The following is a 26,392-nucleotide window of genomic DNA, read 5'->3' on the forward strand; positions in this document are numbered from 1 at the left end:
ATTACATTTTTACGGATCCAACACGTAGATTCCATTGCAAGGAAATAAAAGAAAGGAAAAAAACTCAATTCACTTTCTTTTTTAGCAGAAGCCTTTATATGTTTTTTTCCAATAACACATTTTTTTCTAAATAGTTAAACAGTTTGTTTCTCCTTCTCCAACCACAAGATTTTTCATCTCAGCTGACGTCACCCACATATCTCGATCACCTGCTTCTCTCGTCACGTCTCTCACACCTGTTTTGCCGAACACCACTTCTCAGAGAACTTGTATCCTTTTTAACTCTGCTGCAACGTCACTTTGCGCAGTCAGCTTAGTCGTTTTTATTTTATTTATTTTTTTTTTTACATAGGAGTCACTACTTATCAAGGCCCGGAGGCCACTCGAGGATAAGGGTTATAGAGTGTACAGTAGTCAATGGGATAATATAGTAATCGTTAGTAGTGTAAATTTGGTAAATTGGATTACTTAAGGGGACAGTTCATCAAGAATTTGTTTATGTTGAACTTGAAGGCTACCAAATTGTAGTCAGATAGGAAACAGGCAAACGGAAGAGAGTTCCACAAGTGTGCAGTTCTAAGAAAGAAGCTTTGTTCATGGTATCTACATTTAGGTTTAGGCACAGATAAAAAGTGGAGGAAATTATTGACAGTGGTTTCAGCTAGCTAGACGAGTGTTTTCTATGAGAGTTTGGGGGGGGGGCATACATTGGAGCACTTGCCATGAAAATAACGATAAAGCAGAGGTTTGCAACGTCTCTTCTGTGGGAAAGATTGCAGAGAAGAGGCTATGAAGTGTATTTTGAACTCTGTCAAGGCAGGATAGGCTGCTTCTAGTATTTGCATATCTTTATGCTCCCAGCATCAGTGGACCTGTTACACACTTACATACACCGTCTTTCTTTACATACTTATCACCCAATCTCTTTCATCAATCATCTTCAATTGTACACCTGATAGTTTACCTACTAACAATCCCATTCCCCTCACACGTCTCCATTACTCATTCCTGCAGTTAAAGCTTGTCTCTTGCTACTACTTGCAACATTTTTATATTTGATCTGTTTAATAAATACTATTCTTGACAAAGTTTCACAACTGAAATAAAATATTTAATCTCAAGAAGGATAATTGTGTGTCAACTATTTCTTCGTCTATATTGGATGTTATTGGCTTGTTACTGTCATTTTTATTTATTTCGAAACAAGCTGTTACATATTTATGCTTTCAAAAGCTTCACATTGCACATAAACACTATCAAATTTCTATGATGAATAAAGTAACCTTGAATGGATTTAATTCTAACTTTCATTAAATATATGCAGCTTTCATTAAATATATGCAGCTTTCATTAAATATATCCAGCTTTCATTAAATATATCCAGCTTTCATTAAATATATCCAGCTTTCATTAAATATATCCAGCTTTCATTAAATATATGCAGCTTTCATTAAATATATGCAGCTTTCATTAAATATACAGAACTTCATGAATTAAAATGATTTAAGTATTACTTTCAATGTTCATCTTACATATAAATTATGTCAGCTGAATTTTAAAAGTTGGACCTGAATAGTATTTTAATTGGCAAATCAAACTTTGATTTTGGTTAGGCAATTTTCATTTGCTATTGTTGTACCATGTTATTAGCAATAAACTAATGTGTTTTGTTGCAATTTAAAAAGCTTACTCAATCTGGTTCAACAGTTTGTTAATGTAGAAACATTTTTAACACCTAAAGAAAAATCAGCTAAGGGGAATAACTCTGTTAAGAGTTATCGTTCTTTATTTTTTTTTTTTTTTAACTTAGATACTGAACCTAACAAAAAAACTCAGCTCCCTTGTCATATTGAATTTTACAGAATGACAAAATAGATGGCAATCAGCAGTTTGACATACATAATAACATTAGAGCTAGTTGCTCTTCAGATTAGTAATTCATATTTTCGAACACTGAAAAAAAAAAACATTCACAGTGGCAATTTCGAATATGTGTAATCAAATGAAAAATTCTTACATATTCTATTATAACTTTTACTAAACCACGCTTTCAATAAATTTACTCATCGAAAATAGAGATACACAATTATTCACGCAACATATTTACACACCAAGCGATTTTTCTCATACACTTTATGCGATTTATACATATGGAAGCCCAAAGCATCATATACCTTCATTTTTTTCTCTTAATTTGCTTAGTTATATTCTCCTTAGAAAAGAATTCAATATTGCTTCTTCGCATTCGTACATAAATATATCCTACATTGCCTTACTACTACTGCTAGTATTATAATCACTACTACTACTACAAAAATAAGTTTTATTTAATTTAAAGGTACTTACGTAGAAAATGGACAGGGATTTTTAAACTTGTGTACTTTTTACCTTACAATTTATTAAGATATGGCAAATAAGATGATTTTTTTCCATTTTTAATGTAAACATTAAATTAAACTGGAAAATCACATCTAAAAATAGCAGGGTTTTTTTTTTATATCTATACAAAAAAAAAAAGAAAAATAACATTAAACAGTACTTCTGCAGAATACAGACCAGACTTTACTGTTATTGCTATTAGTGGTGGTGATTTTAACATTTTTATTATTGTTACAACCATATTTTTTTATTTATACAAAAAAGAAAAAAACATTTACTTTTATTTAAAGGTCACCTAATAATATAATAAAAACAAAGACTATTAACAGATACTTTTGGAGATTATTGACTGAGCTTTATGATGATCTATTTTAATTTTCTATATTATTCATATCAAATTTCTATGATGAATAAAGTAACCTTGAATGGATTTAATTCTAGCTTTCATTAAATATATGCAGCTTTCATTAAATATACAGAACTTCATGAATTAAAATGATTCAAGTATTACTTTCAATGTTCATCTTACATATAAATTATGTCAGCTGAATTTTAAAAGTTGGACCTGAATAGTATTTTAATTGGCAAATCAAACTTTGATTTTGGTTAGGCAATTTTCATTTGCTATTGTTGTACCATGTTATTAGCAATAAACTAATGTGCTTTGTTGCAATTTAAAAAAACTTAATCTGGTTCAACAGTTTGTTAATGTAGAAACATTTTTAACACCTAAAGAAAAATCAGCTAAGGGGAATAACTCTGTTAAAAGTTATTTTTTCACTGGAATTTGGGTGTCAGTAAAACCTCCCTAAGGTCCCAGTCAACTTCGCACTCATCCAGTGAATGTCTGCTTAGTGCTTTTTCTCCTCAGTCTTTCCATCGATCTTGACTATTTAAACTGTGTCAATCGCTTTATATTAACATTTCACTAAATATACGTCACAAAAATGTTAAAATTGTATCATCAAAGGACTGCTTTAAGGTTTATTTCCCAAAATTTTATTCAAATTATGAGATTTTATTCTTTATCAAGTAATTTCCACTGTCCATTTTAGTGCAGGTCTCTTAAAATGTTTTAGGGCAAAAATACAACGTCTAATCTCGAAAACTTTATTTTATTTTTTATATTTTTCTGCCAAAGAATAATAAACAAAAGCACATCCTAGGTATCCTAGCCTGATATAAATTAATTATTTATCGACATACCACCATTTTTTAAATAACTTTAAACAACTTTTTTGTCTACCGAAAAAGTCAATTGCTTGACCTGATAAGGAGTCATGGCTCTGGCAACATCAACTATTTTTTTCCATAGGGCATCCTTTGAAGTAAACTGTTCTCCCTCTCAAAATGACAATGGTAGATCATGGCAACAAATGATTATTCAAAAAGGCCATGTATGCATTGCTGGTAAGCTTTACACCCTCTGGCACTAAGAATGGTCCAACTAACTTACCCCTACAGTTTCCCACCCAAAACATGATGCCTCCACCTCCTTGTTGACGATAAACTCTGTAAGGGGTTAGAGTTCCATTCAGATTCCAAACTTTGGCCTATCCATCCGGACCGTCAAGAGTAGCACAGCAGGTCTCATCCATAAATAGGACATGTTGGAAATCTATTTTCATGTAATTCTGTGCTCAAGCCATTCATTTTTCCCTATGTTGTTTGCTCAATGGAAACCTTGGAAGAAGTTTAATGTTCCTTGCCATCTCATTCAACACATTGCATCAGGTCTGCTTGGATCTTGGTGCGATTCCAGCTTTAGCAAAAATGGAAGAACCGGTGCTGTTTGGGTTTCGATTGACTTCCTTACGCATTTTCCAAATATCACAATTTGAAAGGTTTCTCCTGGTGCCTTTATCCTTTCTGGATTTGGTGTTGGGGTTGTTCACAAATGAATCCCTTTCCAGCTCCGTGGCTAAATCTTTGATGGACAATCCTTCTGAAAGTCCAGCAACAATCCTTTGCTTTTTGATAACCTTTAATCGCCCGTTTTTGGCATTGTAAGAGATCTGCAATAAAGTGATGGACAGTATAAATTCCTTGATGATAAAATGCCATAAATTTGTGTACATCGTATGAATTTGAATAAAATTTTAAATAACTAACCTTAAAGCAATCCTTTAAAGAAACAATTTTAATTTTTTGATGTATATTTAGTGAACTATTGATATTTTACTAATCTGCAATAAAGCGATTGATACAGTTTAGTATGGTGCTAGTTGATGCTGAAACTATAACATTATTGTTGATGGTTGTAGTGATTTTAGTGTTGTATTGATAGTACTATTTTGAGTTTCTACATTCTTCCTATTTTTGATTATTATTTTGCTTTATTAATAGTAATCTTATTAGTATCTATATATTTTTGTTATAACTATTCTGATTATTTCTATTAGCTGTATTACTGTTACAATTATTATTATGCTTATTATTTGTCCGTCATTATTATTAGTCTTAATATTGTTCCTATTTACCTGTCCACAAGAACAGAATTAAACACAAGGTCGGTTTTTAATATAGAGAAATTCCAGCTCCCAAAAAGGGGCACTTTGGATAGGAACACAAACAAAAATTGTCTCAGTCATGAAGAATTTCTCCTCCACCAACTGAGGACAGAAAAGATGAAGTGTAGCATCAGAACAGATACTACACTGTGATCTTGGCCCGAAAACCAACAAAAACATTATCTTTAGTATTTTTATTTTCTTAGTTAATGTTATTAGTATTATTTTTATCACTATGATTCTATTAGTATCATTGTGAGTATTGCTATCAGTAGTGATATTATTTGTTTTATATTTTTCTCAGTATTACTATTTTCATTATCATCATCATTACTCTTTATTCTTACTATTATCAATAATGCTATTACTATAAGTAGTAGTAGTATTACAATTTTTGTTATTACTGATCTTTGTATTAATATTGTTAACATTACTATCATCTACTATTATTCATCATTAATTCTAGCTTGGGCATTAAAGTTTACTCACTATGAATTCCCAGACAATGTTGGGACACTGGTAGGCTAGTATATATATATCTCCAACATTTGTTTTGTTTCACCAAATTTTAAATTTAATTTCTAAAAGGATATTTCAATAAATGTTCATTTATTTGTGGTACTTTATCATTATTTTATGTGTGTGTGTGAAACAAACAAAAACAAATTTGCTGCAGAAAACCCCTAAAAAAGCTACAAAATCATACCATGCTATTTTTTTTTTCTTTTTAAGAAAAGTGGAGACAGGCTTTGAAAGGAAAACAAAGTTTTTCTTTTTCCCACATTCTTTAGTATGTTAGTATTGAGTTTGTGTTTAGAAGCAGAAAAGGAGATAATAGTGGAAAAAAAAATGCCCATAGATGCTGAAGGATCAGACACACCAGTATTCTCAAACTGTTAACCACTCACCTCGGTGTCCAAGTGCACTCACAACACTAGCGGAGTAGATTTGCTGCGAAGTGGGGAAATTCTGGGGGGCTCCAGGTCGCATAACCTGGAAGCTGGATGGCATCATTTTCTGGCCAGAGTATTCATGGGCAACATTTTGTGTAGAATCGGGCAACCGAGCTGGCTGATTGCTAGGCTGTATACCCAGAGACGGAGACTGGGTGGTTGAGTTTACAGGATTGGGGGAAGATTGCACAGGGGTGGGTGAGGGGCCAGAGGATGGCTGGTGCTGTTGCTGCTGCAATTGCTGTTGACGGAACTGTTGCAAACGGTACTGGTTGCTGGCAGAGGAACTAATACTCGACACACTATCCGGGGTTCCGGCACGTTCCGCCATAGCAGCAGGGACAGTTGGTACTGGCATTTGTGCAGAATTCCCAGATGGTGCGGGTCCTAGATGAGGGACAGGCAAACATTGTAAGTACTCGGAGACAACTTACAAGTGTAAATAATACACACAGAACTTCTATCTGTAAACCATTTTCGCTATTTTTCTGTGTTCTTATTAATGAGCAATACAATAACTAGAAACAGCATACTTAGTACTTAGAATACTTAAAAAAAGAAAAAAAAAAGACTGATATTAAATGTAGAATTCATTTTAATTAGAAAAAAATGTTTCTTTAGAATTTACTCTATATTTAAAAAATAAAAATAAAAAAAAAATCTGTATGATATATGTACCTGTGATAAAACAAAAATATATCACAGAAATCGATCAAGTAGTTTTATTTTCATAAAGAAAATCATTTTTAAGCAATTAATGGGAAGTCGTAGGCATCTTTTCTATAATATAAATCTCAAATGTCTTTTAGTGTGTGTGTGTATGTCTCACTAAAACTTGCAAAATTTGCAATTTCTGAATGACCCCCCCCCCCCAAAAAAAAAAATGGCAGATGAGACATTCATTCCTCTGACAGTTATAAAATTTGATTTTCTTTATTAAAAATAAAACTACTTGATGAATTTACATGATTTTTTAATATATTTTTGTTTTGCCATGAGTACATACATACAGATTTTTCTTTATATTTGTTTTTTTAATATAGAGGGGAATTATATACAAGAACCAAATTTCTAAACTTTGTAAATCAAGATTGCAGAGTGGAACTCGCATTCATAAAAATGCTAGAAGTCAGTTTTTAATCTGCAAATATTCCACAGTTTAGATATTGGAAGAATTTGAAATAACGAGTCAGAATCTGTTGGATACTTGGGAATTTTAGGAGTCAGAGTTAGATCCCATTACTTATGATTCCACAACCATTTGTGATTTTAATGAAATATATTTTGGTGCTTGTGCAATATAATGAAATTTCAAACAAATGCATTTCTGATAAAAACACTATCATATACTTATGTGTCATGTCGAAATCAGTATAAATTCTAAAAATTATGAAAAATGATCTATTTTTCATAAAAAAAAATAAAATAAAAGATACTAGGGACCCAACATTTATTTTTTTTTTAATGGTGAATTTAGAGGAAAGCAAAAAAACAAAAACATAAGTCAGTTTGTCATATACTATTGATTGCACAACTCTTCCACATTAAAACATACAATAAAACTCAATAATTTCTATTTTTACTTGTAATTATTTTTCATTGGATCACTTTTCACAATTTTGGAAATTTATACTAATTTCTACATAACCTGATAGTGTTTTTATCTGAAATGCATTTGTTCAAATTTCATCTTACTGCACAAGCACCTATATTTCTGTTATATAGGTTGATTAAAAGATGACAGGCATCATTAGTTCTCTAATGTAAATTTTGAATTTTATTCACTCACAATAAGGGTCCAATAAGGCTGAAAACTCAAATATATTAATATGAATTTCAAACAATTCCTTTTGATCTGGCTGATATCAAATAGAAAACTTATTAAAAATGTGACACGTTTTTGATATTGAATATTTCAAGAAACAAATGCTGCATCTAAACAGGATTGACTATATGTCTTGAAGATAATTGGCGATTTAGCATATTTACAGATTCAAATGAATTCCAGTTTTGAAACTCACCAGAAATAAAATGCGTTATTTATTTTCGAGACCCAATTATATTATATTGCTTTACTTAATCTAAAAAACCCACTAATATTACAGTTCTGATCCTAGCTGGGTTGAACCAGCTTCTCTCCAAGGAGAAAAGTGTCAAGGGAATAATAAATTCGCAAGCAGTCCCTAGTCCCATGTATATTCCAGTCAAGTAGGAGATAACATTAAGTACTTGCAAGGTGTCAATGTTCTCTTCCTACATATAGCACCTGTGTGTGGTTGGATTCTTAATCCGGCAGGGGGATGTGATGCGTCTAGTGTGTTAGGTATAAGTTAGTGTTAAGCTCATACTTGCATGCCTTCTCGCTAACACCGCTGGCTAACCTCGTGGTGAAAAGAGAGCAGCTATGCATAAGTCTTCCCTGCCAGTACATAGCCTCTCCATCATTAAGACTCCTACAGTGCCTCCACCTTGGTCACACACGGTAACTGGGTGCCTTGAGGCCCCAGGCTAAACTTGTAGATCTCGGAGTAGTAGGGGACCCTAGAGGTAGTGCGTTATAGCCCACTGATGTGTGGACATGCCTTGGCACACTACCAAACCCCTACTCCACTGTCTTGTGGGTGCCCTTGGTTAGGCGAAGACTAAGGGAACCAACCCCAAAATCAAACACCACTGCCTTGTGGACCTTATCACAGCTAAAGGCTAAGAGATGGGAACTCTGACTTCAAATACTACTGCTGCTTTGCAGTTTTCCTTAAAAGGCTATGGAACCTCATCCAGAAAGAAAAGGCATAGTAGCGGACATAATAAGATGACTGTTTACCTCACTGACATTACTTTCGGCTAGAAGCTGCGGCCTTCTCTGCTACCAGTCGCGAGTTCACTCCACTGGACATGAGCATTAGAGGTTCAGAAGGTGTCTATCTGATGCACAACAGATACTGCACCTAAACTGCGCAAGCAAATTTGGAGCCAAGGTGGGAAGTCCTGTGGCAATGAAGTGAGACTACGCCAACACCGAGGGATAAAGCACTGAGGCCTCAACTAGTCATCGTCAAGCCTGACAGACTGCATGATGATGCTATTCCCACATAGGTACAGACAAGGTTCAACATTGTTCAACTTTGGTGATCTAACAAGAACCAGTGTATCAATGTGATTATGCCGTATACACTTTTTGAGACGAGGATTAATTATTCATATTATTTGAATTCTTCAGACTACTTTCCCTATTTTGAGTGTTATGTGCAAATAACACTCAAGATGAGAACAGTAGTTCGAAGAATCTAAATAATACGAATACCCGCTAATATCTTGCTACATTCCTTTATTTGTTCGACTATGATTTAATTTATTATATTTAAAGAAAATATTTTACCTCCAGTATTAATTGTTTCTGTAAAAAGGTTTCTGTTAATAAACATATTACTGGATTCGTATTTATTATGCAGTTCAATTATATTTGGACAAAAAACATTTTTATTTTATTACACTTATTTTATTTATTATATGTGAAAAATTCATTTTTTTTTTTTTTTTTTAAACAAGGTTAAGTAAATATTTATTCATTTTCTTTTCTATTTTTTTTCAATCATATTTAAAAATATTTTACTTTTAGTATTAATTTCTGTAAAATGTTTCTGTAAAAAAAATTTTATTAAATGAAACATGTCATTAAACATTTAAATAAGTCAGTTTACGAATATTCTTGAATCTAAAAAAAAAAAAAAAAGCTTTCACTTTCAGTATATAAATTATTTCTGTAAAAATATGTTAACAGATATTCTTATATTTGAGTAAGATTTTCGGCTGGGGGGGGGGGGGCATTTGAATGAGTATATATGCCAAATCACCAGATAACTATATGAAAATAAAAACTAAGCAAACTTATGGATTATATTAGTAATAAACAATGGTGGTTTACAGTTCTCATCTTGGAGGTTATTCTCACAACATTTTAGTCAATGTAACCTCTTTTAGAGGAGTCTTGTAAAGGATGGAGACTGTCGAGAATCAATATGAAATATTAAACGGAGCTCTTTATTTAATCCACAAAAGCTGCTTGCTCTTATTTTGTCATCCATGATCAGGTAGAAAGTATGGTCTTGGCTGACAGAACAAGAGAAAGCAGCCCCCTATAGATTAAAGGGTGCCATTTGAAATTGCATACAATTTCCATAATTTGAAGAGACTCGCGTAAAGGTCAAGGTTACATTGGTTGAAACGTGAAAATAACATCCAAGATGAGAAATAGTAGTCCAAATAAATCAAATTATCAATCCTCATCTAAAAGATTTCAAATGTCATAAATGTTTGAACGTTCCCATCTTTTAGTAAGACCAATTCAGCACGTTTAGTTAGATTTTGAACATCATTGGTTAATTCAGCTGTTGTAATGAACTTCCTTATGAGCTTATAAATCAGATATATTGTAGTAAAAGTAAATTTGTATGAATCAGCCTGATAAAACCTTTTTGACCAGCTTAAGTCTTGTTGTTTGCTTTCGTTTCCCAGATTATTTTTAAAATCAGATACAGGAGAAACCATGTAAAGTTTGCCAACATCCATAAATGAAAGTGATGCTACAGAACTGACTAGATTCAATCTTGACAAACTTTGGTTGTCAGCCCACATTACTGACTTAACCATTTCTACCCCCAATAAAATTTAATTGCCTTAAATATACAGGGTGACCCAAAAAAAAAAGAAAAAAAAAGAAAAAAAAAAAAGCTAAATGGAGGCCACCATGAACATATGTTGTAGAACGGAGAAAAAAAAGGCCAAAAACCCTAGTGTTTTGATGTGATGTTTTGAAAATAAACTAGTTATGACCAAAGTTTCATTTCATTCGGACAAAACACTAAAAAAAAAGGGGCCTAATCAGAGTTGAGGCCCGTTTATTTTGGGTTACCCTGAATACTATTAAAAAAATAAAATGTTGCCTCTCAATTTTAAAGTGTTCTTTCAAGATACTATATATGATTACAAAAAGCATGAAAAATCATGTATCTGTGACAGAAACCATTTAATATGTGTGAGCCATGTAGGTACTTTAATTTCATAGTACTGTTATACGTATAGTTGCAGTTTGAAAAGTGCTTTAGTTTTTAAAGCACAACTCAACAGGCATCAAGCTGCAGTTGGGGAAAACATAAGCAAAGATAAAACGCACAATAAATTACCTTCCAGTGTTTTTATGTGACATCAAGCAGTGGGTGTCGATGACATTATGTGTCATCAACAATCAAAAAAATGTTTAAATAAGACATTATGAATCTGCAAAAGAAACATTTTTATACTCTGTCCAGTGGGAAAAGCTGATGGTGTTGCCAGGGATGGCAGTACTACCTTAGCCATTGAAAATGTTTTTACCACTGGTTGACATTCGAGGAGGACTGGATAGCACACACGTTTATAAATTAATATATATATATATATATATATATATATATTGGACTTTACTATAATCAAATCATACCTCAGATTGTGTTTTTTTTTTTTTTTATTTGAACTTCATTGATTATTTGATTTGTTCAAATCTAACTTTTTGAATTTCAATATAATCTACTTAACTTTAGATTCCAGATGCTTCCTTTTGGACTTTACTGTTTACAACTTCATTAATTCATTGACTGCTTATTTTATTTTATTGAAAATGCATTTTAATTCACAAAAAAAGTTTATATCTATTTGTTTTTTTTTTGTTTTTTTTTTTTAATACTAAATTTTATCCTCTGATGAAAATAGGATATCTTTCAAAATTCACAAATTAAGGATTTTTTTTTATTATAATTTCTTGTCTGAATTTTTGATGGATTAATATTGTAATATTTTCATCATCAATTTTTCTTGTTATATGTGTGTGTGTGTGTGTGTGTGTGTGTGTGTGTGTGTGTGTGTGTGTGTGTGTGTGTGTGTGTGTGTGTAAAACATTGGGCTGAAACCGCAGTTTCCTTTTCTTCCAAATGTTGTTATTGCTTTCTCAATTTAAGCCACCTTTGAAATATGAATGTAGAGGAGTAGAAAAATGTAATTCTTTCAATCTTTACGGGTGTTGTCAGAAGGTATGGTTTTTGTGAGATTTTATGAATTTTATTGTCTTGGTGGGAAAAAGTGTGACTTAATTTTCATTAGTTTTAATTTTTTTTCTTTTTTAATGAGTCGAAGACGTTAGTATTAAATCTTAAATATAATTATAATAAAATTTATATTTAATATAATTTTAAAATTCAGATAATTTTATATATTTTCAAATATAAAAATTATAATTTTTACTTTGTCTATTATGTGACAAGTTTTTATTTATTATATATGTGTCTTTGTTTAATCAGTGTCTAAATAATTATTCATATTTATACATTTGGCTGTATTATATACACACACACGTATAATACAACCAAACATATGAATAAGTAATTATTTAGACACTGACAAACAAAATACAATTATATATATATAGTGAGAGAGTTATACAGTATCCATTAAAGTATATTTAATTGATTTCTATCCATACTGCAACTTCCTGTTTGTTTATTCATGTATAGGGTTGGTCTGGTAAAGTTTTTCTTTTCTTAGTTCCACTAGAAAATTGGATATCTATATATTCCCACATCCCATTTTCGTCTCTCCATATCTATTTATCATTAGTCTATGAAAAGTTCAAAGAAGGAATATATTTAAGAATAAGGATTTGTCTTATTCAAGTAACCAATTCATGGATTTTGCCATTTTTTAATTTACATATGTCATTGCTAAATCATTTCTTTGAACATTGTTTTTGTATCAAATTATAAAACTTTTCTTAAAAACAAATTTTCTTTAACAAATGGCAGAAATTCTTTTACTAACAATTTATAAATTTTTAAATTCATGCAAATTAGTAATTCTTTAGTTTTATTTTGCTAGTTATTTCCTCTGACGAGAAAATCTTAATTTTTTGAGATTCTATGGAATAAGGAAAGAAATCTTTTTTTTTCCATATCATAGTTTTTGCCTTCCTAGCATTCAATTGCAACTGAAAAAATTAAAGTGCAAAAAATACAGCTGTTGTTGTTTTCTACATCACTGTTTGTAGTGATATTTATAGTGCTTTGGCAACACTCATCAATTCGAGTTAAAATATTGAAAGAGAAGATTTGTATCCCGTACAGTATTTCATTTATATTAAAAAGCAAAAATTAAAGAAAATTCTGAATGATGTACGTACCCATGATGAAATGAGAATATATTCCAAAAATTACATAAATTTATAAAGTAGTTTCATTTTTAAATAAGAAAATCTAATTTTATGAATAATAGAAGAGAGGCCGGCTTGTGTGCCATTTTGAAAACAATCTAAAAATAAAACAAAGGGAGATAACTCAATAATTCAAACTTGCAACATGTGTTGTAATGCCTACAAATTCCCATTAATCAGTTGAAAATTATTTTCTTCATGAAAACAAAACTACTTTATCAATTTACATGACTTTTGGAATATATTTTTATTTCGTCATGGATACATACATGGTAAGGATTTTTCTTTCTGTAGGAGGAATTCTGGATAAGAACTGAAGATTTAAATTGGCAAAACCACAATCAAAGACAAGATAACAGAACAGTACAAACACAGCAATATAGACAACAGCAATAAATTTTCCAATCCCAACATGTAAGTCCTAAAAAGTGTAAATCCCAAAACACCCAACTTTAATGTAGATCCTTACTATTACGTTAACTTTGCTAACAGAGGTTGAAATTCATTCACAGAAAACCAAACTTAACCCATTTCTGTATAATCCTCATATTGACCAGTCAGTTTTTATAGAGGATTTAAAGATTAACTTTTTGTTAAAAATTCACCCATATTAAAAAACAAAAATATATTCCAAAAATTGTGTAAATTGATCAAATAGTTTTATTTTTTTTTTTAAAAATCGAATTTTACGAGTAATTGAGGAGTGACTTTTTTCACCCACCATTTTGAAAGAAAAACAAAATAATCGACAGAAACGAAGGGAAATAACTCAACAATCACTTATTGATTTTCTTTATAAAAATAAAACTACTTTATTAATTTATGTGATTTTTTTTTTTTTAAATATATTTTTGTTTCATCACTGATTTTTCTTTATTTTTGTTTTTGAATATAGGGAGAATTCTAGAAAAGAACCAAAAATTACAAGTTACACAAACATTGCCTCAAAATCCAACCTTCAAGGCTATAGAATCCGCACCTACATTGGGAATGGTTTTACATGAAGTAGGGACCCTTCTATTGGAGACCGATTTGTCTTGGGTTGTTCACAGTACCACTTTCATGTGTCCTCTACTGTTCCCTTTCCAATTGAGTTACTGTCAACAAGCAAATCTCTAATTGATCTGATCCTGTCAGTACACTCTTCAGTTACATTAAGATTAATTTGAGTGCTTAGTCCATTCAAACAAGACTGACGATGAAAAGAAATTTTATTACTTTCTCTTGCATACAAGTTTATGCAAATTTGTATTATTCAGGTTACTGCTATTCTCACCATGTTTCAGCCGGTGTAACCTCCAATCTTCTTCAGGTGTAGCTTGTTTGTTTCATAAGCCCATTAGCTTAAAGAATAACTGGAAATGTTCTCTTGATCATAAAATCTTTTCTATCCGATAGATTTATAAAAGTAGTTGTTAATGGGCAAAAGTCAGATGCACAAAGTATCAATGCTGATGTGCCTCAAGGTTCAACCGGATCCTCATAAATGATCTTCGAAATTATATTCTCAGATTATTCATTGACACTTATGTGAATGACATAAACATTTATGGCAACAGCAATGATGGTCAAGATCTTTCTGACTATTCCGACCTGGAGCATGTGGTGCAATGGAAATGGAAGCATCTCCCCTTTCACAACCAACATTCTGATCCTCATTGTTCCCCCAGTTGAAATGAAGGACTCTTTTTATAAACTCCAGATCTGAAATGAAAGTCTTATATTAAATCTGTTGCTATGGTCGCTTGAAAAATGAGTGGATCATTATACCAATAAAAGTGTTTCTAACCTAATTGCACTATCAGCCAAGCTCCAACCCCCGTTTCATTGCCACAAGGTTGCATTCCTGTGGTTTTTTTATAAGTATTTTAATGGAATGTCCTCTGATGAACTTGTAGCACATGCTCCCCAATGTAAATAGTCCTGATTAACCCAACAAGCTGCAAAATCTCACCTCTTCATTGTAAAGATCCCTAGATGCTAGAAAATTTTCTACTCTTATAATTTCTTCCCTCAAATTGCTAGACTAGAATTTCCTCCTTGTGTTCTGTTTCCCTGATTGTACTGACAATGTAGAAATTTAAATGTAATGTGAACAGACATCTCGTTGCTTAACTCCCCACACAGTGCCTCTGTAGTCCCAAATAGTAGTCACTCACATCCAATGGCAATATGCTTTGCTTGAATAATCATAAAAAAAAAATCCTCTACCTGTATAAAAGCCAGAAGATGAAGAATGGTTGCCACATCTGGGGAGATGCCACTTGGACCACTTTTTCTTGTCTTGATAGAACAAAATTAACTTAAATTTCCCTACAACCCCTTTCTCACAGAATAGATATTGCCAGTCTTTCTCTACTCAATTGTTTCTTCTGTGGTAAGTAACCGACTGAGTTCTAATCTTTAGTTCTTCCTATAAAACATTCACAGCAAGAACTCATCTATCTACAGCCACAACAAAGAACTTTCTGTGTACCTAAAACCAAACAAATTCCACAAGCACCTAGAACTTTCCATTTGTGGAACACAATATCATAGGCTGCTTACCAGCTGATTATAATGAGTGTTTTTGAGTGCACTGTAAACAAATACTTGGGGGGGGGGGAGCACTTCCACACTGATGATTTCAATTGCAATTAAAAACTCAGAAGGCATAAATATGGTTCCAGAGATTACCTTGTTTTACAATTAAAACAGTTCCAACTTTCTGAGACCAAACAAACTACCTCAACATCTAAAAGAGAATTTTTTTTTCTTTTCATATTAATTTTAAACTATGACACAACTATAAAAAATAACAAATGATAAAATAGGATAACCTACCATCAGAAGAAAGGCCAAAAGATGACATCACTTTGTTTTGTGCGTTATCCTCGTTAGATCTTTGGGATGATAAAGGGTCAAATTCTTTGCTGTGAGCAGCTCCACCTGCTGGACCGCAGTTAATACTAGTTTGACGTTGGTTTTTGGACTCACCATTTTCTAAAGAGAAAAAAATAGATTATATAATGTTTAGTATATAGAGTTGCGGATCTCACTATAGATTGAGATTAACGCATAGGAAAAGAATAGAATAAGTTGATAAACATGCGACCAAAAACATTGACACTGAAAATATACTTAATATATATATATATATATATATAAAAAAAGCTGACTTAACCACATCAAGACAGAAGTTATCTAAATAATCTCTCCTGTTACACCTCTAGCAAAATTTATATCGAAGTGACCTAATGTTCACACAAATAAATCTATAAGCACAACAGGGAGACTTATTGAGTGCATTTGTCACACATATGCTAACTCACAAACAATTCAACATACAAAAATCTACTATAGTTAAACATGCAATAACACCAAGCTTAGATGCCTAATTAAATCCAATCTCATTCTAAACAAAAAAAAAACCCACAAATATCCACCATTGTTGGTATAGCAAATTCTAAACGAACAAAAATTTACGTTTTATACTGGGTAACCCAAATCCAGTAGCCCACTTGCTTTCCTTTGCTCCTTTCATATCTGACCTACTCTTCCCTTTCCCCAGTTTCTCGCCACCTGGCTGATACTAACACTCATTACCATGACCACCTCTCATCTCCTTACTTTATATATTTTTTTTTTTTTTTTTTTACATAGGCATCACCACATTATCAAGGCCAAGAGACCACTCAAGGATAAGGGTTAAAGAGTGTACAGTAGAAATTGGACAATATAGTAATCATTAGTAATGAAAATTTGGTAAATTTGATAACTTATATGGAACGGCTCATCAAGAACTTATTTACGTTAGACTTGAACACAATCATATTGTAGTCAGCCGGAAAGCAGGAAAACGGAAGACAATTCCACAGGCGTGCAGTTCTAAGAAAGAAGCTTTGTTCATGGAATCTACGTTTAGGTTTAGGCACAGCTATCCTAGCTAATTCTGTTAAAAAACTAAATAAAGTGACTCTGCAATGCTGAAACTATTCAAAAATCCAAATATAAGAGCTCATCAATACTTTAAATATGTTTCGCTGTCAATACTTTTTAATCAGTTTGTTTCATGTTTAGCAACTCGATTGTTATCAGCAATTTAATATTCTTTACACAAACTCTCAATTTGTCAAAGCTGAAAATGACAGCTTTTTGTTACAGGATATAATACACCCTTACAAATTTGTCCAAAGAGTTACAAACCAGAAAATGTAAGTCTCTTTCTTGAACAACAATATCCATGACATTGAAAAAGAATGATATATGAAAACAATGTGCAACAGAGTATTTTTTACCACAAAAAAATGGATAGGTTTTATTACTGAACAAAAAATGGATAAGTTTTATTACTGAACATGACAATTTCTTCTCAAAATGGTGCAGAGTCATGATCATTTTTTTTTTTTTTTTTTGGAAAGCAGTGCCTTTAAAAACAAGGTGAGAAATTCAGGATTGATTGCTTCTAAACAACAGTTAAGCAAGGAAGTGGAAGCATAATGATTTTGGGTGCAGTTTCATCACTTGGTATTGGAAAGTTAATTCTGTGTGATATGAACATCAACACCAAAGAATATATTTTTTTTTTAAGAAAAAAAAAAAAAAAAATAGTTTGGTCGTTTTGTTTTACAACATATGAACCCTTTTTCAGGCTATTTAATGTTGAATCTAGTAATTTGGGGGAAGTTACATTGCTTCAAGTTTTTGTATATCTTCAAACATTTATTCATGGTGTTTGGTTTGATAGTTTTGCAGAAAAAAAAAGATTTTGTTTGTGACTTTCAGAAAATGATCAAGTTTTGCAAAGGGGGGAAAAAAATAATATAAATAAAACATCAATGTTGGGTACATTTTAGATTAGTAAGCCAGTATCTTCAGACAGCCTGATCTGGGATCAACAGATTCCTTAACAGGTATTACCACTCTGGGTCAAAGTGGACCTGAGAGCAATGGTAACTAAGGGACAACACCACATTCTTTGCAGTCATCAAATGGGGCCTCACCACTAGATGTCTTAAGGTTGTACCTAGAACTCATGATTTGGAAGTGCATTTTCATCAATTGGTTTTGAAAATTTACTTCTGTGTGATAAGAGCAACAGTGTCGAAGAATATGTTTGTTTTTAGGAAAAGGTTGAATTCTGATAGTTCAGATGATTGTTTTCTTGCTGTTTCTTGTTTGAATTTGCATTTTAACTGAAAAGTGATTGCATGATGATCTTTTCAATGTTTTCAGACAAAGTTCTAATTTTAGTCTAATGGAGAAATTGTGGAACAATTCAAACAAAAAGTTATTCTAGGAAGCAGTAAAAAAAAAAAAAAGAGTGGGTGAATATCATTCAGCAACAATGCAAGATGATAGACAGCTTGCCCAAACCTAAATCTTGTTATGAAAGGCTTGCAGTAGAGCTATCCGGTATTAGTTAAATGCCAGTTTGATAATTCATATTTGTGTAGATTATTTTGAAAATAAATATTAAAAAATGTAATTTTTTTTTTGCTCCTTTTTTTTTTTTATAAATGAATATTCAAAATTAGTAAATCTCCATTTTTTTGCCTAGAAGATTATAACTGAAATTATATAAATATCAGAAAACCTCTACATGGATTAATCAACGTTTTGATGATGTTACTCATTTTGTCAAGGGTTTAATTTGTGACTGATTAATCTGCATATGTATTAAGCACTTGACAAAAATATTGTTTTTTTAGAATTTAAAGATAAATCAGAAAACTTTAAATGTCATGAAATGATAAAATCATTTTTATTTACTTTGTTGGTGTTTCATTTCAATGTTTCGCTAAAAAATCTATTAAAAAATAAATGTCTTCTAAAAGTGTGTAACTACTTTTCACTTCATATTCATGCCTGGAACTGGGGCGATGCACACGTTAATTGGACACCATGTACATTCAAATTTTTTTTCTCCAAGGAATTACCTTCTCCTTCATAAATAAATGAATAAACAAAACAAATACGGACTGGACCTAAAACCCTGATGAGACTATTTTTTTTTTTTTAGCAAAATATTGGAATGAAACACCAACAAAGTAAATAAAAATGATTTTATCATTTCATGACATTTAAAGTTTTCTAATTTATCTTTAAATTCTATTGAAAATAAATGTCTTCTAAAAGTGTATAATTACTTTTCACTTCATATTGTTTTGGGTTTTAGTTCAATACATTTGAACTTAATTTATATAAACTAGAACCAACAGTTGATTTGAGTGGGTCTCAGTTGTTCCATATTACTTAGAATGAGAGAACAAAGTTATTTTTTTTAAGCATTACAAAATTGTGGCCAACAATAAAAATTTCTGAGCTAAAATTAAAATATGTAATAAACAAAAGTAAATTTTCTCGTCTATAAAACAAAATTTAAGAAATGAGAAAATTTTTTTTAGAAAATTTAAAAATATGACTTTCATTATTCTACCCCAGGCCCCTCCTCCTACCAAATCTATTTTAAAACCAAATTGATGTCACAGTGACAGAAGTCTGTGTGTGTGTGGGGGGGGGGGGTATTTCGTTTGGTTTATAGGTAATTTGATGCTGAATCCAGTAATTTTAGAAAAAAACGTTTTTATGCTTCAAGTTCTTTATATCTCCAAATATTTATTCATGGTGTTTAGTTTAGTTGCTTTGTAGAGGAAAATTGTTATTTTAAACTTTGCAGAGCATGATTGAGTTTTCCAAACAAAAAAGAAAAAAAAACATGATGCATTTTAGGACAGGAAGTCAGTATCTTCAAACAGCCTTAACAAAAGTAACAAAAGAGAGAAGTTTTAAAAGAAATGTTACACACCTTTTTTTTTTTTAAAACTTTTCTATTTAGTTATTCATTCCCACATAACTCTAAGCAGACCTGCTAGTTTTGATTAGTTGTTAATATAAAAACTTATCCATTTTTTATTTACATTGGAACGAGAATTTAGATAAGTACAAAGAAAAAAATATATATATGCTCCTACACTTAAATTCTACCCAATAAAATGAGATTAGAAAACATTTTTTTATTCTTTTACTTTGTCCAACAGAAAATCAGATTAATTTATTTATTGCGGACTATTATTCTCATCTTTATTAGTTGTTGTGAAACAACAACTACAGATGGCAGTGATTGCTGAGAATGCAGTTAGGCGATTCGAAGTTCCTATTCGTCGCGGTTACTACCTGATGAAGGCCAGAGGAATAGTTGGCCAAAACGTTGTGAAACAACAACTAATAAAGATGAGAATAATAGTCCGAAATAAAAATAAATAAATATAAATAATACTCATCTCAATAATGAATTCCAATTAAAATAAGAAAATCAGATACTCACGCATTGTAGCATCCCCTTCACCAGATACAGAGGCAGGAGGTGGTTCCAAGATGTCTAACAAATGGTTTATACGATTTCGTAATTCCTTTAGTTCTCGACGTATGTATTTCACCTCGTCACTTTCTAATGGACGGGGAAGACCATTTACTAATAATAAAAAAAAAAAAGACAAAGTAAATGGTAACAATTACAGAATTATCAATTTTATAAAATGGGCAGAATGTTGGATTTATTTCCTTCTCAAACCATTTATCAGGAATGATGACAACATAATCAATGAAACCGAGTACTCAAAATGACAAACCTTATTTCAGAGATACGTTGTTCAAGTATAAGCATTGATGGGTTTGAAATATTGCAAACATGCACTGTGTTGCAGGGTTAACATAAAATCCTGTTGCTCTCTTTCGACTTCTTATGACTAATTTGAATATAATCTTTGGTACTTATGCACTTATGTTACCTTGCTGAAATAATATTTAGAAAGCCATTCTTAACATGGGGAGGGTAGAGTGTTTTGTATTTATTCTGTAGTTTCACCTCACATTTTAATAAAATATCAAAAAATATTGTAAAACGTTAACTTGAAAATACTATTAAAAAAAAAAAAAAAAATATGGTGATGTAAGTACAAAAGCACCTAATCTTTACTTAAAATACACAAAAATCATTGAACATAAAAAAAAAAAAAAAAAAAAAAAAAAAAAAAAAAATTTACTTAACCTGAAGACAAAGTTGGTAAACCTAGTAGCGGATAAGTAAATAAGAGAGAGGAGGAGGTCAGAGTATGCTAAGAAGCAGTTTAATTATTCAGACAAAGAGGATCTCAAAATTTTAAATTTATGATATCTTTGGTCAGAGAAATATTTCAAAAGAAATTACCTTTTGTTACCAGAAGGCTTTAAAGAATTCTTCCAACTAGATTTATAACCCTGGAATCACACTGGAACTGAGGTTTGAACTCATAACGTTGATAAACCAACAACTGCCAAGTTAGAGCGAAAATCTTTTATAGAGAGCACTACTCAAAATTAGAATATTCTAAAACATTCTCGATTTTTCTTAAAGTTTTTGAAAAGTTCTGGCAACTTCTAAATCTTTTTCTTTTTTTTCTCTATTATTGTAGATTTTTGTGAAAGAAAATCTTTCTGAAAGGACAGGTAAGACCTATCTATATTTAGGGAGGATAAATTAAAACCTCATAACTGTGCAACACATTTTGCTGGTGCATACGAATGGTAGACTTTGCAGGTAGATAGATGCTTAACCAAAGGATGAGAAGGAGCACAGAGAACTGATCAGAATCTGATCACCCAAAAGATATTTTCTTTCCTTGAAAAGCTAAGTGGCTTATTGAATGAAGACGGCATGCTGCTCGGGAAAATAATTTTCCTATATGAGTTCCAGATAAACTTCTATGAATAGAAACCATCTTGATGTTATCTTCTGGTAGGTTGAATTGTGACCGCTAACAAAAGCTCAGAATCAGTCTGGGGTGAAAAGATTACAGAAGATAGAAAAGAAAGGAAGAGGAGGAACAAGATTGGGAGTTGGAGCTGAACATTTGAAACAGGCAATCGGTTTTCATGAAAGCTGCTGGGCAGTTTGGCCAGTGTACCTCTGTGAGCATATTAGGTCCTTTGGAGTCTCTTAGCAAAAGGACCAATTCAATGGGAGCTGTGCTTCAATCTGGTCAGACAAAACTCATTCTGCATGTTTATCGTTCAACTTTGGAACAAGTATCACTTTCAATATCCCCAAAATAAACATCATTTGTTTATAAACTGGATTTGTGGTTTTTGTTTTTGAGAGAGAGAATTTCTTTGTTGCAGGGCTGACTAGATCAGACAACAACCTTGCATCAGTAATTAAAATAATTGAATATTAGATTTTTTAAATTTTTATTTCATATCAATTATTTTGATTAAGTTTCATGACTTACTACAATGTATCAAACACATGACTCAATTATTTTAATCATTAAAAGAAAATAAGTTAATTGGAATTTTGCTTTTAATTCTTACCAAAAAGAGTGAGTTTCAAAATTCTGCTGCACTGAATGGCAAATGAAAGATCGGAACTGTCAAATATGGTGATCAAATCTCCATCTGAAATTTAGTTTAAAAAAAAAAAAAAAAAGGTTAATTTTATTCAAAAGTTCATGTATTCATCTTGGAAGCTGAAAGAGAAACAGATACAATCCTATTTCGACAATAAAAATTCAAATCATTTCATTCTTTTTCCTATCACATCTGTATAACCTTCAATAAGTTGAGATTCTTTTAAAAATCTTATGTGAAATACTATCATTAGTTTGCAATAATCTATAAGAAAAAATAAACTATTCAGCTTGCTTGTCCCCATGCACAGTGGATGATGTCATTCATTAAATAAGTCCTTTATGTTATAAATGCTGAAGTAACAAAGGGACAATATTGTCTATTAAAAAAGAGAACATAGATGATTCACAACCTGAATAGTCATGCTTGCCTATGCAGCAACAAATATACATATGCACACAGCTGACAGCCATAACTAGAGGCTAATATAAAATTAAAATCAATGTCGATATGAGTTACCAGATGTGGGTTTATTAGTTATGAAGGACAGGGTAATATTATTTGGGATCAGCTGGGTTATCTTTCTGAGAATAGCTGATTGTTTAGTTTGATCATGTGACAGAGGAAAAGATTTCAAGTAAGATTTCATTGAAGAAACATGTATGGTTATGGTTTGGACAGCTGGGGGGGGGGGGGGGGGGCACGTAACGTCCCGACAGCTGGGGGGGGGGGCGCCACATAACGCCCCGACAGCTTGGGGGGGGGGGGCACGTAACGTCCCGACAGCTGGGAGGTAATTCTATGTTTCTATTCAGAAATTTAGTATTTTGAAACCCATCCTCAGATGGAGGTCATAAAAACTTGAAAATTTGAGCTTTTATGTAACTCACAAGATTACGTCCAGGTGACATTTTAAATCACATTTTCTTGAATAATTTCAGTTTGGAACATGAGGTGACCCAGAAAATTCAATCAGCTAATTTTTCAACCCAAGGAATACAAAAATGGTAACAAATTTGCTCAGAAATCAAACCTTCTATGTGACTTTATATATGGCACAATTAAGTTGACACACCGGTTCTCGACAGATCACTAGAGTTAAGCGACGTTCAGCATGGTCAGTACCATATGGGTGAGCATTTGAGAAGGTGAGGTGCTGTATGTATCGCGAGGTAAAATACAAGGTCGAGAAATGGGCGCGATCTATCCTTTTGAGGGTAGATGGGACTCTCTTAAGCCGTGATAGGCATCCCGTCTAGTGATGATGGCATCACAACAAAAAATTCCCTTGATAGCCCTGGCGAAGCATCAAGTATTCAGCTACTGACAAGATTTGAATTACACTACAAACTCATGTAGCCAGTCCAATCTCGGCTATGGCCACGCAGGATGGACGGATGTGATTTTATCAGACTTACCAATTTTTCATGTGTGTACAAATATACGGGGGGGAAACAAAAGATGATGTGGCTGATATGGTACCTTTTTTAATTTTCTTTCATTTGGACATTCATGCGGATACTATAAAGTTCTTTTGAACGATTTTTTAGTGTCAAGAAAAATAACTAAGACCCATTTTGGAATACGAAATACTCAAATTTTTCCGATATCTATATATCTATAAAAGTGAACATGTCTGTCTGTGTACATTTCCCTACACAATAACTGTCAATTTTCAGTCTACAGACTCGAAATTTGATATACAGGGTAGTGAGATTTGAGAAAATCTTTGTAATCGGTTTTCAGCCAAAAATTTGTCTATTAAGGGGTCAAAGTTCAACAATTTGACCTTTGAGAACTCTACAAAATTCTTCCAACAATTTTGGGTCTAAACACTTGAAATTTTAGATATAGGTTCCTTGGACATGGATCTAATTTTAATAACTTGATTTGAGCCCAAAACAATAAATGTTAAGGGGTCATAATAAGGGTCAAAGTTTTAAAAAATTTGACCTTTGCGGTCTATCAAATTACTCAGACAATTTCTTGTCTAAACATTTGAAATTTTACATAAAGGGTATTCAGAGATAGGGCAAGCTTTTTAATCAGTTTGGGTCAGAAATTTGAGCTACCAATATATAAATGTATGTATGTTTGCATGTCTGCCTAAAACTTTTGACAGAGGCAACAGATTTTCACAAGATCGGTATCGTTTTGAAGCTAAACCCTTCAAACGACAAATACCGAAAAATTGGCTAAAAACATTAATTTCTTCACCCTCAACTGGCCACTTTTCTACAGGGAGGGGTCGCTTTTTTCGCCAATATTTTCTAAAGTCATCTCCTCTTTTCGATTGTCTAGCCTTAATTTAAACCTACATCACTTCCGGTTTTGCGGTGGTCATAACAGCAAAGCCATCATGTTTTTTCCTGTTCTTTTTCTCCTTCGCGGTACAGGTTTGAGCCTGCCTGCCTGCCTACTACCACTTTTTTATTTTGCTCAACATACACCTCCAAACACCCAAGCAATGCCAGGCTGAAATGCTAGTACATTTAAAAAGTTCAGAGTTTTCTGATTAATCGTTTCAATACGAGTTATAATCTTAGAAGGTACTATGCCTTTTTAGAGCCAGGACTTTAGCTGTTCTCTAGATACTGGTCTAGGGTAGTTAGTATAGTTATGAAGTATAATTCTTATTTTAATTTAACTATATCAGTTAATTAGAAAACTTAAGACCCCACACACATTTTATATAAATATAAATATATATATATACACACACAGTGGCACCAAAAAGAAAGTTTGCATTTGTCATTTTTTTTAAACCACAAATTTAAGCTAAATTGAATGTAACTGCTTAAACAACCTATACCTCATTTGATTCCTCTATAATCTTACTGTTCATATTTGACTTTTAATTGAAGTGTCCTAATGTTCATGCCAATTTAAAAAATTAACTTCAAATTAGGAAGGATAAAAGAAACTTTGCAACAACAAATGAGCTTAAAACCAGCTTAAAATATCCACCTTTTAGACAACAAAGCATCTTTTATCATAATTGTTGTTGTTCCAAGTTATACAACATAAGATTTAGTCCATATATCCCTCGACTTTCTCTTAGTGATCGCCAAGCGCTCATTAATCTCCACCTTTCTGGTTTATCTAATCAAGAAATCGGCCACAGATTGAAATGTGATGAGAAAACAGTACAAATGATTGTGCAAACGCACCAAAACATAGGCAGTGTTCGTCCTAGAGTTACTTCTTACAGGGAAGACAATCTTATCAAGCTCCACAGCCTCAGGTTTGAAACTGCTACCCAAATCCAACAACAGTGTAATCTTGTTAAAAAGTGTTCCCTTTCTACAGTTAAGAACAGATTGAAGGAATTTAATTTGTGAGGTTGTGTTGAACGACGCAAGCCAATGATTTCTGTAAAGAACAGAAAGTGCTGCCTGGAGTTCATCGAAAGTGATTTTTAGCATCAAAAGCAAGTTCAATAGTGATGGTAGGCAGTAGTCCGTTGAGGGAAGGCCAAAAAGTTAATCCTAGATTCAGTTTTAACGTTGCAAGATGGTGGAGGTTCAGTTTTGGTGTAGGACTTTATTAATACCAATGGTTCAGGGCCTATAGTTTGCTTGCAAGGTCGAATTAATTCGGCCAAGTACATTAATGCTGATTGAGCATTTTCTACTATACTTTGGCTGGAATTTGAATGATAATCCCGTCTTCATGCAGGATAATGCTCCCATTCACACAGCTGGCAATGTCAAGAGGTTCCTTGAAGAGCATGATATTCTGTGTTTGGATTGGCCTGCACAATCTCCAGACCTCAATCCTATTGAAAACATATGGTATTACATTAGCAATACACATGGCTGTTAAAACGCTTTGGATACCCAGATTTCAAGGGGTTTCTGCTAAAATAGTCATATTTTAAAAACCAAAGCACTTCAAGTCTTCAACATACCACAGTTTTGTTCAGAAATGAATATACTTTCAAATGA

At 32.2% G+C, this 26,392-nt stretch overlaps 1 protein-coding gene across 3 annotated transcripts in view; it reads right to left on the reverse strand.

Annotated features, from left to right (window-relative positions):
• The window catches only part of LOC145248088 (uncharacterized), a 119,053-nt gene that overhangs the window by 57,371 nt on the left and 35,290 nt on the right, over positions 1-26,392 (reverse strand). For 2 of the 3 annotated variants that reach the window (XM_080109874.1, XM_080109873.1), the window contains exons 3-6: positions 22,410-22,493; positions 20,386-20,532; positions 15,903-16,061; positions 5,798-6,229 (exon numbers count right to left, since the gene is read on the reverse strand). In XM_080109874.1, the coding sequence (XP_079966000.1) occupies positions 5,798-6,229; positions 15,903-16,061; positions 20,386-20,532; positions 22,410-22,493 (822 nt within the window). The remainder of the gene's footprint in view (positions 1-5,797; positions 6,230-15,902; positions 16,062-20,385; positions 20,533-22,409; positions 22,494-26,392) is intronic. The other variant, XM_080109875.1, reaches the window with a different exon arrangement.

The sequence above is a fragment of the Euprymna scolopes genome, chromosome 26 (assembly GCF_053919585.1).
Source record: "Euprymna scolopes isolate OS-2025 chromosome 26, ASM5391958v1, whole genome shotgun sequence".
Classification (NCBI taxonomy): Eukaryota; Metazoa; Mollusca; class Cephalopoda; order Sepiida; family Sepiolidae; genus Euprymna; species Euprymna scolopes.